The sequence below is a fragment of the Conger conger genome, chromosome 9 (genome assembly GCF_963514075.1).
Source record: "Conger conger chromosome 9, fConCon1.1, whole genome shotgun sequence".
Taxonomy (NCBI): Eukaryota; Metazoa; Chordata; class Actinopteri; order Anguilliformes; family Congridae; genus Conger; species Conger conger.
The window spans coordinates 14,104,012-14,122,053 of NC_083768.1; the positions used below are offsets into that span (position 1 = coordinate 14,104,012).

The following is an 18,042-nucleotide window of genomic DNA, read 5'->3' on the forward strand; positions in this document are numbered from 1 at the left end:
ATTATCTTGAATGGAGGGAAAAGGTTACCAGAGCAAAGAAGGATTTTTTAGCCGTTAGACATCAGCGGTCTGCTTTTTTATCTGTTATGTCAGTGCACCAAATCGATAAAGCCAATTTCCACTACATTAGGAAGAGTGCCTTGGTCTTCTTTTTTTTTTTTTTAAAGTGAACCAGTTAAAAGATTTCAACAGATAATTTGCAAGGTATCGTACTGCAATCTGTATGAGGAACATTCAGAATCAATACAATGCATTCCACATGAACAATGCAGGAAACCGAAGCTTTGCAGGAGTGCACTACTTATTTACTACCTTAGCTACAGTAACCAATCATGCATGTACACAGCACAGGACAGTACACACAAATAAGCCTTACGATAATGATAATGCTTAATATATCTTTGACTATATGCTTTACATGCATGTTTACATTGCATAGGCTTCATATTTCAGAATTCATGATTCCTAAAAAGGACAGTAACACTGACACTCACCAGTCTGCCAGGACCCCCAACACCAAGTATCCAAATATGGAGCCCACCAGCAAAGAAAACTTAGCGATGTGGACCTTCCATTCGGATTTACACACCAAGTTCCACTGCGGATAGAGAAAAAAGGACCTTATTAGAAATACACGGAGGGTATCAGAGCTCATTTTGATGTGAAATACTGTAAATATCAGCTGGAAAGATCATGGGGGAGGGGGGGGGGGGTCTTTCTGAAACCTAAGTGAGGAAAGTTCCACCCTTGCTAAGGTCTTGTCAGAAGAATGAGACCTATATTCATCAGTCCAAAAACTGGATAATCCAACCGCTGGCACAACAAACCAATGAGGTCAAAGAAGTCAATTCCAAGCGCTCTCCAGCATCTTAGGTCTATTAGCACTATGGCGAAGAGTCCAATAAAATTGGTTTTGGGATGAGGGGGTGGGGGCGGTGAGGATTGGGTTTTCCTGAAATCCTCACATCACAAATGGAGCCACTGTGCGGAAAATTATCGGCATTCCAGGCAACGGTCCAGGTCTCAGCGAGCCCTTGTCCATATCACTCCACTATCTTAGCTTAAAGGGAGGCTGCACCAGGGCAATCGGCCATGAAACTGTCACTCAAACGTGCCAAATTGGGAAAATGAGAATTCGGCCTCTCAGACATGAAGCAGTCTGTAATAGTGGCTGGAGTTCACGCATGGAGATTATGCCTTAGCATTTCCCCGGGCTATTTCGTCTTCACATGAAACACAAGAAAAACTGAATATAATGACTTTGATGGAACTGATGTCATGCTGTCAAGTGCATTCATAGGCTGAACAAATCATGCAGCGAATATTTTTTTCCATACAGAAGAAGAAAGGGTATTTTCATCACTCTCTGAATTTAAAATACAAATATGGTAATATGGTTGCCAATAGTTTGATGAATAGGGCAATATGAAGGGTAAACACTAAACCTGGAATGGCCATTTATAAAAACCCACCAATCACTGACGAAACCTTAATAATGGATCATATACACAGTGAGACCTGTACACCAGCTTGTTAATGCAAATATTGAATCAGCCAATCATGTGACAGCAACTAAATGCATAAAAGCATGCAAACGTGGTAAAGGGGTTCAGCTGTTTTTCAGACCAATGTCAGAATGGGGAAGAAATGTGATCAAGTGACTTTGACCGTGGAATGATTGTTGGTCCCAGACAGGGTGACTTGAGTATCTCAGAAACTGCTAATTTTCCCACACAACAGTCTCTAGAGTTTGCAGAGAATGGTGCGAAAAACAAGAAACATCCACTGAGCAGCAGTTCTGTGGGCAAAAACACATTGTTAATGAGACTGGTTGAAGCTGACAGGAAGGTTACAAATAACCATACATTACAACAGTGGTATGCAGAACAGCATCACACAACACGCCAAACCTCAAAGTGGATAGGCTATAGCAGCAGAAGACCTAAGTCTAAAAATAAGTAATAAATACTTATTAAAGTGCTCACAGAGTTTATGTCCACTCTACATTATTCATGCACTTGGTGATGCATTCACAGGGGGCTGCAGTTAAGGAACAGTACTCATGAACTGAGTTCATGAAGGTCCCCCTGGGCTACTTCAACAGATCAGCCAAACAATCAATTGGTCAATCAATCTGCATTGTCCCAGAGCAATAGAACTATTAAGCCAGGTGAAAACATTAATTTAATGCCAGAGATAAGCAACTGAGCCTCAGTTATAAAATGCCGCATTCTTCATTTCCGTACCCACAGTGGGACTTAATGTCATATGGATTCCAGCTCCTCATAAAATATTTTAATTAATGGGAGAACCTGAGTCACAGATGGAATGTGAATCAGTTACTGCTCCACGTGATAAGCAGCTGCTGCTATCAGAAACATTTGAGTCCCGGAAAAGTACCCTATCACGATACATTTACTCGATTATGAAGGCCCCTCTCCCTCCACATACAGTCTTCTGTCTAGCACACCTTCATGTTTAACTAGAACCGTCATCCTGTGTTCCTTCAGCATGGTTAACTAGAACCGTCATCCTCTGCTCCTTCAGCATGGTTAACTAGAACCGTCATCCTGCGTTCCTTCAGCATGGTTAACTAGAACCGTCATCCTCTGCTCCTTCATCATGGTTAACTAGAACCGTCATGCTCAGCTCCATCAGTGTGGTTAACTAGAACCGTCATGCTCTGCTCCTGCAGCGTGGTTAACTAGAACCGTCATCCTCTGCTCCTTCAGCGTGGTTAACTAGAACCGTCATCCTCTGCTCCTCCTTCACAGAGTCCACTGAAATGGATCGTCTTCGCTAAACCCGTGGGCTCGACAGGTCCTACAATCTCGACCTCAAAGCCCATTACTACCACGGATCAGAGGGTTCATAAAACAGGAAGTGCTTTCAGCTTTGATCCCTCTAAACTGTATGCAAAGCATGCAACACATTAGGTCGTAGAAAGTTGTAATACCTCTTCAGCAGGTTAGTCATTAACTTGTCACAATCACAAGACCATGGGTAGAGCCGCTATTGGCGTCACCTGGCGTACGGGTTCATGTGTTAGAACTTCCTATGACCGCGTTACCCAGAATGCCTGCTCAGTTGACTGTGATAATAATACACAGTACTGATTGGCCATTTGCCCACCTGACACTTATGCTGGGATTTCACTGTAAGCCTGTTCCAGAACATCATTTTAAATCCTGTACACTCACTGATTATACCAGAAAGCCACTTGACATTACGGTAGGCCTAGATCACATTTACATCTTAAAAGGTGTAATAATGAGACCTTATGGTGGTAATATGAGAGCCCGACCAATTATACCTCTTTTTTAAAGAGTTCAACTTATTCATCTGTACTTTTGTAAGTAGAAAAAATAAATGCAAATATGTTTTAAAATAGGTTGCTTAATATAGTACAGGAACTAGTGGGTCTGTTGCCCAAGTATAGATGATCAACAAACAACTGAGGGAGAATATCAACACTTAAACCTTGTCCCTCAAAGAAAATGAAATGCCTGAAATGAGAACACAGTACAAGAGGTTTATGAGTGTGTGTGTGTGTGTGTGTGTGTGTGTGTGTGTGTGTGTGCGTGTGTCGAGGGGGTGATTAGATCAGGGAAAGGAACAAGGTGTGAGGGAATTGGAGTATGAATGGCACTGCATACAAAGACATTGTCTATCAAAGGAGCGAATGAGACTGGATTAGGGGGTATATGAGGTTACCTCATATTGTTTTACCCAGAGTAGAGCATGCAACACAGAGGCAATGACCAAAGAAGTGAGCGTGACTGGATTAGGGGGTAGATGAGGTCATCTCAGATTAGCCCAACACAAGGGGAGATCCTAAGGGGGGGGTCTCCCATATTTTCCAACAAAGTTCAGAGTGGGCTCAGCATGTAGTGCAGCATGTGGGCTTGGGAATTTGCACAATTCATCTTCTCGGTTGGACTGTGTGTGCATGCGCATTTGCATACAAAATAACAATAGAGAAACAGAGAATGAGTGTTTGTGTGTGTGTCAACGAAAGGAGGATGCAGAGAGAAAGAGAGAGAGAGAGAGAGAGAGAGAGAGAGAGAGAGTGTGAGTGGGGGAGAGAGAGAGACAGAGAGAGAAAGAGAGTGGGGGGAGAGAGAGAGACAGAGAGTGGGGAGAGAGAGAGAAAGAGAGTGTGAGTGGGGGAGAGAGCGAGAGACAGAGAGAGAGAGAGAGAGAGAGAGAGAGAGACACAGAGAGAGAGAGTGGGAGAGAGAGAGACAGAGAGTGTGAGTGGGGGAGAGAGAGAGAGACAGAGAGTGTGAGTGGGGGAGAGAGAGAGAGAGAGACACAGAGAGAGTGGGAGACAGGGAGACAGGGAGACAGGGAGACAGGGAGACAGGGAGACAGGGAGACAGGGAGACAGGGAGACAGGGAGAGAGTGTGAGTGGGGGAGAGAGAGAGAGACAGACAGAGAGACTGATAGACCGCAGCAGTACTGACGGCAGCAGAGGGATATCTAAAGCACACTGATCGATACAAAGAGAAGCACACCCTCTGCACACTGCCGCAGCTCAGCAGTCATGTTAGTTCAGCTGACTCTCAGCACAAAGGCTCAAATTAACACTGGGTCAATTCAATTAGGGCCAATTTATCCAATCGGCTTCTATAACAACAATAAAATGTCTATGCATTAAGATAAGAATAATCATAATACGAATATGAATAATAATAATAATAATAATAATAACAACTATGATTATTATAGAACACTAAAGTGCAATTTCTCCTTTTCATTTGTTATACAAAATTTGAATATGTGTCTATTTATGTACACACAAGAATGGTATGTTTGGTAATGGTAAACGCAAGCATGAAGAGGAAGGCATTCAAGACGAGAACAAAAGAAAGAACATCTGATAAATTAAGGCATAACTGCACACTGACTTTTTCTCACAAGATTTAATTGCTTAACACGATTGCGGAATCAGGAACTGAAACCCATTCCTCATAAAATGTTTAAAACGACGATTTATGTTTTATGTTACCCTAGCAACAAGCTACTGACAAACAGCTTTGTACACAATTCGGGCTGAGTAATATAGCAATAGCGGTGATTGCCAGTGCATGGCAGCAGTTAAAATGACACTGTGTCAACAAAGACTGCTGGGTGTGTCTGAAAACCCTTTATGTTCATGGCTTTGGTATCTTAAACAACCCACCAAAGAGTATGACACCAGTGTTCCCTCTGTAGTTTCACAGATAGCGAGAGATAGAGAGAGAGAAGGGAAAGAGAGCGGGGAGAGGGAAAGAGGGAGAAGGGAGGGAGAGAGGGGGATAAGCAATAAGGTGAAGCGAGAGACTGAAGGAAAGAGAGAAAAAAGGAGATAGAGAGGAGGGGGAGAGAGAGAGAGATTGCCTAGCAACCTATGCAGCACATTGGCTGTCAGAACCTCTCTTCAAAGAGAGCGTTTCAACTTGAGCTCCGGGCCACCATTGCAGATCGAGAGCCAGGCAGGGCTGAATTCCATCAGACAGCCGCTGCCTTCTGGGGCAGTACTCTCAGAAATAAGGGTACAGACCGTGGAGGCACATTTTTAGGTACAATACTATACTTTTGGGTAGAAATAAGTACCTTTAGCATACAAAAAGGGTACAAATAGGAATTAATTATTCATCCAATTACAAGTGGTACAATTTTATGTACCTAAAGGGTGTTATTACCACCCCTATGGGGACGACATGGCTCAGGTAGTAAGAGCAGTCGTCTGGCAGTCGGAGGGTTGCTGGTTCGATCCCCCGCCCGGGCTGTGTCGAAGTGTCCCTGAGCAAGACACCTAACCCCCAAATGCTCCTGACGAGCTGGTCGGGGCCTTGCATGGCAGCCAATCGCCGTCGGTGTGTATGAATGGGTGAATGAGAAGCATCAATTGTACAGCGCTTTGGATAAAGGCGCTATATAAATGCCTGCCATTTACCATTTACCATTTACCTATGGCACCAAGCTTTTCTACCCTTTTCAGAACTTTTTTTTCCCCCTGTTCTTCCTCAGTCAATTACATGATGACCTACGCAGAGAAAACCACACCACGTGACATCTGTATGTACCAGGCCCAGGTAGAACACCTCTACACCTGTACTAACAGAGCAGTCACATATAGCATTCCTTTACTGACATATCTCTAACACATTATATCTATGCCAACATACCAGCAATACAATACACACCCGTGTACACCTTTTACAAACATTCCTATGGTGTGTACAAGACCGAAACCACCATAGCATTAGCACGAATACTTTGAGATGCGGGTTATAAGCTACATCACATGAGTATGTGTATCAACAGGAAGTCCAGAGTGGAGATCATAAAGAAAGTTAACCAGCTGGTGACTGGATTTACCAGTGTATTTTAAACACCAAATAGAAGGACCAGGATGAAGGAGCAAACAAAGCAGAGATAAGAATCCTTGAAATTAATTATCAACGAATAAGTGACAAATTTCTTGAACTCCTCGTACCCCTAATAATCAGTAGGTGGCTGTCGGGCACCGAAACAGCCGTCCACGGAGACTGAAAAAAGCACAAGTGCTTACTTCTCCAACTTGTCAAATAGCGTTTAAAATAATCATATATATCTTTTAAAGCTTTGTGATCCGTAGTTGCTCGGAGAAGCTCTCTTTTGAGCAAAGTTCCTGGCACTACACCAACGTGGAGAGGAGGCCACGAGGAAGCGTTTTAGCTCTCTGGTTTATTGCCGTTAACAGCCATTACACGATCTGAAACGCACCCTCAGTCCATCCATTACTACTTCTGCATTTCCAGCCTTGTACTCCCCTACATACAGAACAGGCTCCCGCTGCGAAGCACCATAGCTGGCCTGAGCGGAGCAAGTCCGGGGATGCAGAGCTGTGTACAACAGGGGTCTACTGTACGGGGCACATCCGGGGATGCAGAGCCGTGTACAACAGGGGTCTACTGTACGGAGCACGCGCGGGGATGCAGAGCCGTGTACAACAGGGGTCTACTGTACGGAGCACGCGCGGGGATGCAGAGCCGTGTACAACAGGGGTCTACTGTACGGAGCACGCGCGGGGATGCAGAGCCGTGTACAACAGGGCTCTACTGTACGGAGCACGTCCGGGGATGTAGAGCCATGTACAACAGGGGTCTACTGTACGGAGCACGCGTGGGGATGCAGAGCCGTGTACAACAGGGGTCTACTGTACGGAGCATGCGCGGGGATGCAGAGCCGTGTACAACAGGGGTCTACTGTACGGAGCACGCGATTTTTAGGTTTTCTTAATATTTTTTAGGTTTTTTTAATATTTTCAATATTTACCCAAATCTATATTTATAGTTAATACAAATGAAGCCTGGCCAGGGACCCCCTATAAGACCTCCGAGGACCCCCCTATTCTACCCAGGGTGTAGAATAATGCAAGCCTGACCTAAATAGAATAGAACAGAACAGACATTGTATAACTGGAAGTAAAAAATTGTCTTGCCAAATGTTTTAAATATTTTTAGCCCACTCTCTGCCAGGTCAGAGGTTAGACTGACCCACAGCTGTACAGTATCAGTCACCCCCGCCCCTTTCTAAGATTTATCTCATGCTCTCATCCAAAATCTGAATAAGATTTATCTCATGCTTATACAGGGAACAGGGCAGGAGTCCAGTTTGAACATGGTCCACTATAATAATGAGAATTGATTTTAACTCTTATTTTAATCTATATTGAAAAAAACACAAACACAAAAATGGCTTCCCATTTAATCAGCACTGTAGTCCCTCTGCTCCCATTTGTGCTATAAATGTACATTTTATCCTATTTACTCTGAGTCTCTGAGTGAGTCACCATGATAGATCCTGCCTGATAACAGAAATGGCATATATCCCCTGGTATAAAATCCAGCTCTGACCAGCTTCGAAATTACCAGCTGTTCCAAAACATAGCTTGAGCTGGTCTGAATTGGTCAACCAGCCGTTTCAGAACCTAGCCTGAGCCGGTCTGTTTTCAGCAGTTATTATCACTGTTCCTGTATCATCAATATTATGCATTCGTTTATTCCTCTTAGGGTCAGTTTCACAGACACAGATTAAGTTTAGTGCTGGACTAAATTGAGTTTTGTATGGAGAATTTCCATTATAAATTAAATTTAGGCTAGGACTAAACTTAATCTGTATATGTGAACTGGCCCATCATATTATTTGCAAAACCCTGATCCAAGTTGACTAATGTATTTCACATATGTATTTTACAGTATATTGATTGACGATCATTCCTGTAATTAGCATGCTAATTGCCATGATAGCAGGCCCACACCTTTCAGTTGAACTTGAAGCCTTTTAGTTGAGTTGTCTTTTCCCACAATCAATAGAGCGCATTCAAGTGCTACCAAATGAATGAAAATACAAACGGATTCATGATGCTATTCATCACTGCACCGCTAATTGCCGACTGAAATTGTTTCGAGGTCAGACGTTCGGTAGGACACCAGAGTCGACAGGGTGAAGCCAGTGGATAGCGTTTAATGCTCTCACGGAGGGCGATTGGGCGGGTTTGATAATTGCTCTGGGTCAGAGTTTTGAACACATTAAGGCCAAAGTGTCCTGTTGAAGAGTAATGTACTTAACATTAATGTGCTGCTTGATCAAGTCCACAGAACAGTTCCTCCCTTTTAATCAAGCCCATATGTGCCATGATAAGTATTTCAGTTGTTTCCTATCAAGCCCAGAAAATGTGCCCAAGGCAGATAAGAACTCTGTTCAGCACAACAGAAGCACTGGATGCAGGGATGTGTGAGATGGTATGGTAATTGGTGTTGGAATTAGCTTTTTTTGTTGTCGAAATGAACCCACAGCGTGAAAGTGTGTGCGTGGTGAGTTGTATGTGGTGTGTGGTGTGTGTGTGGGTTTTTGTAACGTAAACTCTCCGCGTTCCGAGCACAGGGAAGTGGCTGCTTCCACCAGAAGTTAACGTTCAATCGTAGTTTTTTTCCCCCGAGAAATGTGGTTTATGATTATGGTTGTATGTGCGTGTAAAGTGTGTGGGCTTTGTGTATGTGTGTGCGTGTGTGTGCCTACGTGTGTGGTTCACGTATATGTGTGGATTTTGTGTGAGTGTGTGTATGTATGTGGGCTTTGTGTTCATGTGTTTGTAGAGTGTGTGGTCTGTCTGTGTGTGCATATGTGTATAGAGTGTGTGTGTGTGTGTGTGTGTGTGTGTGTGTGTGTGTGTGTGTGTGTGTGTGTGTGTGTGTGTGTTAGTTAAACCATGGCTCTGCACTGAAGGGGAGACAGACAGAAAGAGAAGAGGCCTTTGTCCACACCAGGAACCAATGATGTGTTACCGTGCAACGGTCCAATTAGGTTGTGACCGATTTGTGCGGTTTGGGGGCAGGGTCCACAGTGGTCTACTTTTTAATCTGATTAGTTCCTGCGAACCTCTGTGACTGGGACAAAGCTCACAGAGGGAGATGTGTCATGTGTTTACCGGTTGCAGGACTTTAACTTGTGCAATAGGGCTCTTTCCTAAGGCCGAAAGGCCGGCTAAGGCCATGGGTACTTTTCCATGTTCAGTTTTTCCAGGTCTACCAATGCCCCCATTCGGCATTGATTCTTTCACGTCCATATCAATGCGCCCATTCAATTCACTTTTTCGGGTACATACCGATCCTCCCATTGTGTGTTCCGTTTTTTCGGGTCCGTGCCAATGTTCCCAAACAGTGCCCTGTCTGAGAGGGCCCTGGAGTCTGGCAGTTTGAGACTGCGGGTACACAGAGAGATCGATTCCTCTCCGCCCACCCACGACATGATACGCCCGCCTGAGTCCACCGCAGCTGTGCTGCTGCAGGACAGGACACCCAGTTACACCACGCACTGGCCAGGGCCAACGTCTCACATTCAAACCCACGGAGTGTAACGGGACATGAAAATGCATTTCACTGCGTTTGTGGAAAAACCCCAAATAAGGGAATTAAGTAACGCCTCTTGCTTTCTGTGGATTTCTACTCCTTGGCTTAATGGCTTCTGGAGATGCCCCATTATAAGAAAGGTGTCGTTTTGTGTAGAAGAAGAAAATAAAAACTGCCCAGCGGTGAAGAGGCTCATTTCGTTTCAGTGTTCCGAGTGCTCCTGATGACTAGAGCGGGTTTCCCAAGAGCATGATCTCACCCAGCTTATTCCAGCTCTAATTCAGGTCACGGCTTCTGCACAGCGCCCGCACAATACATCCCGGGCCGTGGCCAACCAAACATTATCCCTGGGTTTTTTTAAATTACATTTTTGAGGAAATGCCTTCAGGTGCCCTTGAGATGCTGGTAAATGTACATTACCAGGTAATGTACTGGACAATACATTACCAGAGACAGTACATTACCAGGGCCAATGACTAGTCTGGTTCAGTCAGAGGGGAATTTCAGTCTAAAACCCAGTTTGATCGTAAGTTGGTCAAACACCAATCCAATTCTAGATGAAAGATTGGTCCTGGAAAAACCGTGAACAAACCATTCATTGCCCCACACTCTTACAGAGTACATAAGGTCCCAATTGAGAGTCAGAGGTGAATTAACACAGACCATTTTACCATGTAGCCAAGTCAAAGAGGCAGTTCAGGAATTAAACTCTGAACACACAACTTTTGAAATGAAAGAGCATAATTCCAGCAGTGGCTGAATCAATAACAGTACAATAACATCAAATTAGAGTGTACTTTCCCCTTTAAATCTAAGTCCAGCGGGGCATATCGTCCATTAGATGAGACCTTTTGAATCCCCACTTTGAAACACAAGCCAAGACTTTATCACCCTGTATTAATGGCATCAGTGAGTCTCGGAACTGATAAAAATACCTGCACTGACTGCACTGCTGAAGCATGGGCTATGTGGTTATGTAACAAATGGTTAGTGGATTCAGACACTGGCCACTGGGGTGAACCAGGACATCTAAGAAGAAGCATATATCTAGCACTGCTGCAGTGAACCCTGCTGTACCAAAGAGCAATGCACGGAGCATAACTAACTGTGGAGATGACCATCTACTAAACACAATGTTAATAAGAATAATAATGAAAGGAAAGGCTCCATGAATCCAACCAGTTCTGGGTGACTATACTGATGCAAGTATAGGGCCATTACAGAATCAGCTAGAAGGGCATCGGATGAACACCTCACAATAAAAACAATAATAATAACAATAATAATAATAATAATAACCATATTCTAATCATAAGCAGTACACAGACACGTGAGGGAGGAAATTCTGTGGGTAAATGGTCATGCGAGAGCTGGGACTGAATCGTCTGGTTTCATCCTGACAAACACACACAGCTCAGACATTCTGACAAACACACACAGCTCAGACATTCTGACAAACACACACAGCTCAGACATTCTGACAAACACACACCACTCAGATATTCTGACAAACACACACCGCTCAGACATTCTGACAAACACTCACCGCTCAGACATTCTGACAAACATTCACTGGTCAGACATTCTGACAAACACTCACTGGTCAGACATTCTGACAAACACACACCGACCGGTCAGACATTCTGACAAACATACACCGCTCAGACATTCTGACAAACATACACCGCCCAGACATTCTGACAAACATACTCCGCTCAGACATCCTGACAAACATACACCGCCCAGACATTCTGACAAACATACACCGCTCAGACATTCTAACATACATACATTGTCAGACATTGTGTAGATAAACCAACTACTACAACCATGCCTGCCACTTTTACAAATGGGAAAGCTACATTTATTAAAAAGCAAATGGTTGCAACAATTTGAAACAGCGGATACATAACAGCAACTGCTACAGCTACTTTATTTATGAATAGCTTTAAAATAACTACCATTTTTGCTAGTGGTAGTGTTGCAATTATTATTATTTGTTGTTAACGGACTATTCAACATACCAGGGGGACATAAAGTTAATTGAAAGGTCATGTCAGGCTGCTACCTGAAAGAATGACTGGTACTTCCCCTACAGATACAGTGCAGCATGTACTGGCATGAAGGTGACGTTCTCTGCATGAAGACAAGAAGCATTTGTCTGGATTGACCAAGCACACAGACTAAATCAATAGCCCTTTGAAAGTGTATTAGTAAATTACACTTCTGGGGGTTTTTTGGTCATCTACCAAGACCAGTCTGGCTGCCATTAAAAGAAAAAGTATATAGTATGTGTACTGCTCCCATCTTTGTCTTGTGCGACCATGCAACAATAAGCTCAATAAATGTGTCCCTGAAGACGGGCAATTGAATGAAAGTACGAGTTTTCATTTCATTTATTTATTTTCCTTTTTGTAAGCATTATTTTTCACAGTTTGACATTGACGTAGATCACGCGCCGTTGTCTCTACGTGCGAGAGGAGGACAGCCGCTTGGCAGGACCCGAGGCTAGCCTTCATCGATCCCTCCAGGATCTCCTCATACTCAGCGGCCGAGACGTTAGCCCAGTCAGCACAGGAGCGGGATGGCGCGTGACCTCTGCTGTGTGCAGGGCTTAATTCCATTTACAGTTCAGCCCGGGAGAGGAAAGGAGAGGAGAGGAGAGGAGGGCAGAGGTAGAGGGAGAGGGAGAGGAAGAGGGGGGCTCTGACACTACAGGGAGGCTCTCCTGGGGTCAACCCGCAGAAGCCGACCCACGGCATTGCTCAGCAGTCATGTGACGAGTACAGAGGGCCAGGGAGAAGGCAGGCGCACGGCGGTTTCCCTGCCTAAGCACAGGCGCGGTATCAGTTCCTGATTTCTCTCCGCACGGTCTGGGACCTTTAGCACGCTGCCAAGGGCTCTGGGGCAAAGGGAAGCACTCAGTCACACATTTCCCTCCAAGAGGTCACTACCGCACAAACTCCCCCCGGGGACCAGATTCCACAACACCGACACCAGCTGAGAGGCCGCTTACAGCTGCTGTGAAAATATATTTTTTAAACGTATAATCTATATATTCATTAAAAACTGTATATATAAATATATATTTTAAAAACATTTTTATATATATTTATATATAGTCAGCTCACACCGCTTAGTAAACCTTGTCCTTGGAGAAGAGCAGAATGTCGCATTCAACCCCGACAAAACATAGCAAAATTCATACTTAAACAGAAATGGTGGCACGATGAACATCCTGTCGCAAACCGTGCATGGAAGGAGGGACTGACTGATGTAGGTACGGTTTGCTACTATGGTGTCGGAGAAGGCCATTCTGTACATTCTCTGGGCTTTAAAGCATAAGGCATTATTGATTCAGGCTACACCCCCGATACACCCAACAAATGGGAGCAAACATACCTCAAAGCCTGTTGCAAAACATTGCACACCGTTGGGAGGAAACATACAATTAATTAAAGTGGATGATTACACAATTGGTCTCATCTGGTTTCCTGAGTCTGAACAGCTTGCTGGTTTTAAGGCAAAGACGAAAAACATCCCATTCTGTAGCTCTGTAACCCTGCAACAGTGGTGTCACCTTGACTCACTGATCCTGAAGTAACTTGGAATGAAGGAACTTCTATTCACTGTGCCTAACATGTCAGCTGATCAATAAACTTTAAACATCTAAGCAACACAATGCCCAAAAACAGATACCATGCATGATGATGCATATTATGCCATCAATACAAAGGTATGTTGCCAGCCCAAAGATAACATCGTTTCATCAGAGTTATTGTGCAAGACCAGAAGGACAAATTGAAGTATCAATACGTCACCACGCTTGACACTGCGCACCATAATCAAACTAACGATTCAGCGATCAAAAGTGCTTTACATCACAAATAATTAGACTATAGAGTGGAAAAAACTGAAGTGTGAAACAAGCTTCATACATGTGCACACACACAGGCACATAGGCACACATGCACACACACAGCTGCTATTTCTACGCTGAGGTGTCTATTTTTGGATTGCGTGAAGGCATATCACATCACAGTGGCTTGTGGTCCACTTGTGAGTTCAAAGTTAGGGCTTCAGTTCTTGTGGCTAGGAGCGTTTGGTTTAATGACTGTGTTTGAGTGTGCAGCTTTAGAGGATAACAGGGCTTTTTACACCTGCCACTTAACCACAAGACTGTTCTGAATCTGCAGGCCTCACACCACCAAGCTGCTACAGAGGGGCTACTGTCAGATCAAGTCTGCATTTAATAGGCAGAGCACAACACAGGGATTGTCAAATGGAACTGATGGGAAATGAAGTCCAGTGCTTGAGTATGCCAAGCGTATTAATGTACCTTTGAACTTCATGTCCCACCAGCCCCTCTGAGGCACATGTTTGTGGCACAGTGCTTGTAGTAACACATCTTAACATTATGTGTATCTGAAATCTGATCCACACAGCCATACTATTCCTGTAAATGCAGTGCAATTGCTGCAGCTGTGTCTCACTGGTGTGCTGCCTGGCATAGCCATAGGCTACGGAATAGGAATATTAGATTACATATTTATAATATCACATCCTCAAAATGCACAAGTAATGATTAGCTGCAACCTTAAGGGACAACCACTATGCCCTTTGGCATGTAGCCTACAAGAAATGTTAACCTGATTTTGATGAAACTTTTGATTGTGTGGTTGCAGTCTGAAAGACTACTACAAAAATAACCCAGGAATTGTGGGAGGCTGAAGTTGAAGTTAGGGTAGGTGAAGAGTCCTGTGTGAGTACTTAGGAACAATTTCAGACTCCCAGTCATAAATCATGTAGTGAAGTCCAGTGTCTATGGTATGGCCAACCTAGTAATTTTCCCATCGCCAACTACTGTGTCATTTTATCTCACTTCACTACTTCATTTTCCCTCCAAAAAACGAAGAATATTTCAGTATTAGGTTAGGACAAGCCTGAATGGAAAAGTAATGATAATTGTTTAACGAGCAAACGATAAAACAGAGAAGCCAATGTATGGCCACATAATTCCACTGTGGCAGGGAATAACAGCCTTTCACGGGTTTTCATTATGCCACTGTAGCTGCGAGGGGCCGTCTCAATACAAGCAGTGGGTTATGCGCTACTCATAAAGGGTACTCGGAGTAGAAGGGTGACGGTCACCGTACTTTGCTGTACTATGTCGAGGCAGATGTTTCAGCAGTAGCTCTTCGCTTGTGACAACTACCTTTCCGCAGTGGCCAGCGCGAGGGGTGCCGGCGCGATACTTGCAAGCGACACCGCCGCGCTCATCAGCTGGTTCGATGACTCATGCGGTCAGTCGGCAGTGCGCCGCATTCCAGCTCTTCTACAGTGTGTTTTTTTCTCCTGGGTTTCCCTACGTGACATCCCTCGGTGTTATGTGGAGATTGTAGCCTCAATACTCAACCGTGGCAACATCATAAGCGCCACGTTAGGCGTGCACGATCATGACAATTCCAATAGGTCAGGCTTTGTTATGCCCATTTCGCGTACTCCCTTTTTGTTCCCAGCAAGCGCCATACTTTCCCAGTACAGCGGTTAACAGTTATGTATAGCTAACGTGTATAAAGCAGGGAAAATGGTGGATGGAAGGACACTATAAAATGCTGACAAGCCCTTCCTTACAGTCTAACGGTTTCTAATTAAAACGCATGCACTGCCCATGTGGTGCTGCCAGGTAGCGATACGGTCAGTGGCACTCATTCACCTTCCCCGATATGATGTTTATACCAAGTCAATGCAGATTAAATTCTGAACGTGAATAATGCCGACAGTGGAAAGGTTAACAAGAATACAAACAGCAGGCTAAAATATACTCAGATTACTGAATATTACGCTGCAAATCTTACCTTGGTGACCACATTTTGTACAAGTCCTGTTTGTAGCTTGTGGTTCCACTCCAAACACGAACAGTCGATGCTTGTGGAGTCATTAGCAGTCCCATGCACAGATGGAGCGGTCGTGTGACTGTTCGAGTCATGAAACGACAGAGAACTTGCACTGGTATTCCCAACATTCGTGCTCCGGTGAATACACGTACTATCTGGTTGTGCTAAAAGGAAGTAATCGGAGAACTGACTAAATCCGAGAAATAAAACTGGGATACACGTGAGCACTACAAGTTGTTTTTGGTATTTCCCAAATCCCCCAAGAGATGGTAAAACAGAACCGTCGATTTGTGTCAGCAACCCCTTGGAAGTCGTTTCTGATGACAAGAAGCCGTTCTCTGGTTGATGATCTCCTGTTTCCAACCGAACTACAGCCATCGTGGTTCGTCAAAGCTGTAGCTTGCTACTCTGCTAGTAGCGCAGCCGGGTGGGAAATCCCGTTCGCTTTCTCCTCAATGCGTCAGTGCTCAATTTCAAAGAAAACCATCCGCATTCAATCACTTCAAATTCGTAATAAAAAGTCGCAGTATAGTATGACCAGGAAACAGTTTCTAACGTGGATATTCCTCTTTAATTTAATTAAACAATACCCATTTTAGGATTGACAGGAGGTACAAACGATGGTCGAGGAATTTCCGAAGAGGTATGTTCATAGCGAAGGCGACTGGCATGTCCTCTGCGCCAAGGTTTTCCGTTCGCATCCATAGATTAATACATGTGATAAACCGGTCTGTAATATGTTCCGGGAAGAGTCGAAAAGTGAGAAAACAAACCCAGCCCCTTTTCTGTGGGAGCTACAGGTAACACACCTGTATAAACGTAGACCTCTCGCCGGTGTAAAATGCATAGTTTAGCATTGCATTATTGTACGTCATTCGCTATTCGGCGAATAATTCCGTTTCAGGTGGTTACAATAACATCTCACCACTGTAACCTCCTCGCTCCCAGTAAACTAAACGCCGCAATGGTAGAACCTTTGCTTAAAACCTCCGCCCCCTCCGCTCACGGCGACTGTGCAGGAAATTGCGCCACCGAGGCACATTTGGTTATTGATACTAAATAGGCTGCCTTTTACGCCTACCATCCTTACCGGTGGCATATGTATCCATACAGTAGGCCTACCTAAATCCCAAAATGATTAAGCAGATTTGCTGAACAGAAAGATAGTAGTTTTAATTTTAACATGAAGTTATTGTTTTAATTTAGCTTTTTTTGTTATTGATTTGGCTCTGTACTCAGTGCAGCTGAGTCAGCTTTTATTAATGCTATTGTTTATACAAATATTTTGGGGCACAGTAAAATTTAGGACAAATGGCTTTACAAGCATCTCTAATATGTCCATTGTGCAACTTCGTGCAGGTGTAAGACAGCTTCCAGTACCTAGTCTTGATTCTAGGCTTTTGATTGCCTTTGAAGCCTGTTATTGGCATTTCTCAACGTGAGGACCAGATATGTGCCAATCAAAGTCAAGGAAGCTTACTGAAATCAACAGTTTGGAACATCATTAAAATAAAAAGAGCACTGGTGAGCTCAGGAATCGCAAAGGGCCTGGTAAGCCAAGGAAGTCTTCACTGACAGAACTACAGAGGCTACACTAGCCACTAGTTAGCCTCAAAATCATGGCCAAGAGATGAAGATTCACTTGTATTGGAGTGATGGCAAGAGCAAATTGGCTGAAAGGAACGGCCCAAGATCCAAATAATCCCCCTCACCTGTGAAATGTGCTATGGTTTGGGCATGTACAGTATGGTTGCCACGGGTAATGCTGACTTGTCTCCAGTGATGCTGTAACTGCTATTAGCAGCAGACTAAGCTATGAAGTGTATCTGCTTCAGTTAAAACAAATGCCGCCGAACTCACTGAATGGTGCTTCATCCCACAGCAAGACGATGATCACGAACATACTGCTAAAAACAGGGAAAAGTTCTGAATTCACTGAATCCGAATCCTGAGGCAACTTCCTCCCAAAACACACAGGAACTAAAGATGGCAGCAGAACAGGCCGGGCAGAGCATCACCAGAGACGGTACCCAGTATCTAGTGATGTCTATGTGTCACAGATTTCAAGCAGGCATTGCATGCATAATACTAAATACGACCACCTTAATTTGCATAACATTAATATGTCCCAAATGTGTGTGTAATGCACTTTGTATGTTGATTGACTGTATTAATTGGTGTGTTGGCTCCAATACACCATTGTGTGAGACTGTGGCCTAGGCAAGTTTATATAGCCTACACTGTTTATTACAAACACCATCAT

At 44.0% G+C, this 18,042-nt stretch overlaps 1 protein-coding gene across 2 annotated transcripts in view; it reads right to left on the reverse strand.

Annotated features, from left to right (window-relative positions):
• LOC133137062 (solute carrier family 22 member 23-like) overlaps positions 1–16,713 on the reverse strand; it is a 41,058-nt gene extending 24,345 nt beyond the window's left edge. Inside the window, exons 1-2 of one of the 2 annotated variants that reach the window (XM_061255072.1) lie at positions 15,741–16,713; positions 495–598 (exon numbers count right to left, since the gene is read on the reverse strand). In XM_061255072.1, the coding sequence (XP_061111056.1) occupies positions 495–598; positions 15,741–16,157 (521 nt within the window). In that variant the 5' untranslated portion in view covers positions 16,158–16,713. Of the gene's footprint in view, positions 1–494; positions 599–15,097; positions 15,237–15,740 lie in introns of those variants that run through there. The other variant, XM_061255073.1, reaches the window with a different exon arrangement.
• Between the last annotated feature and the right edge of the window lie 1,329 nt (positions 16,714–18,042).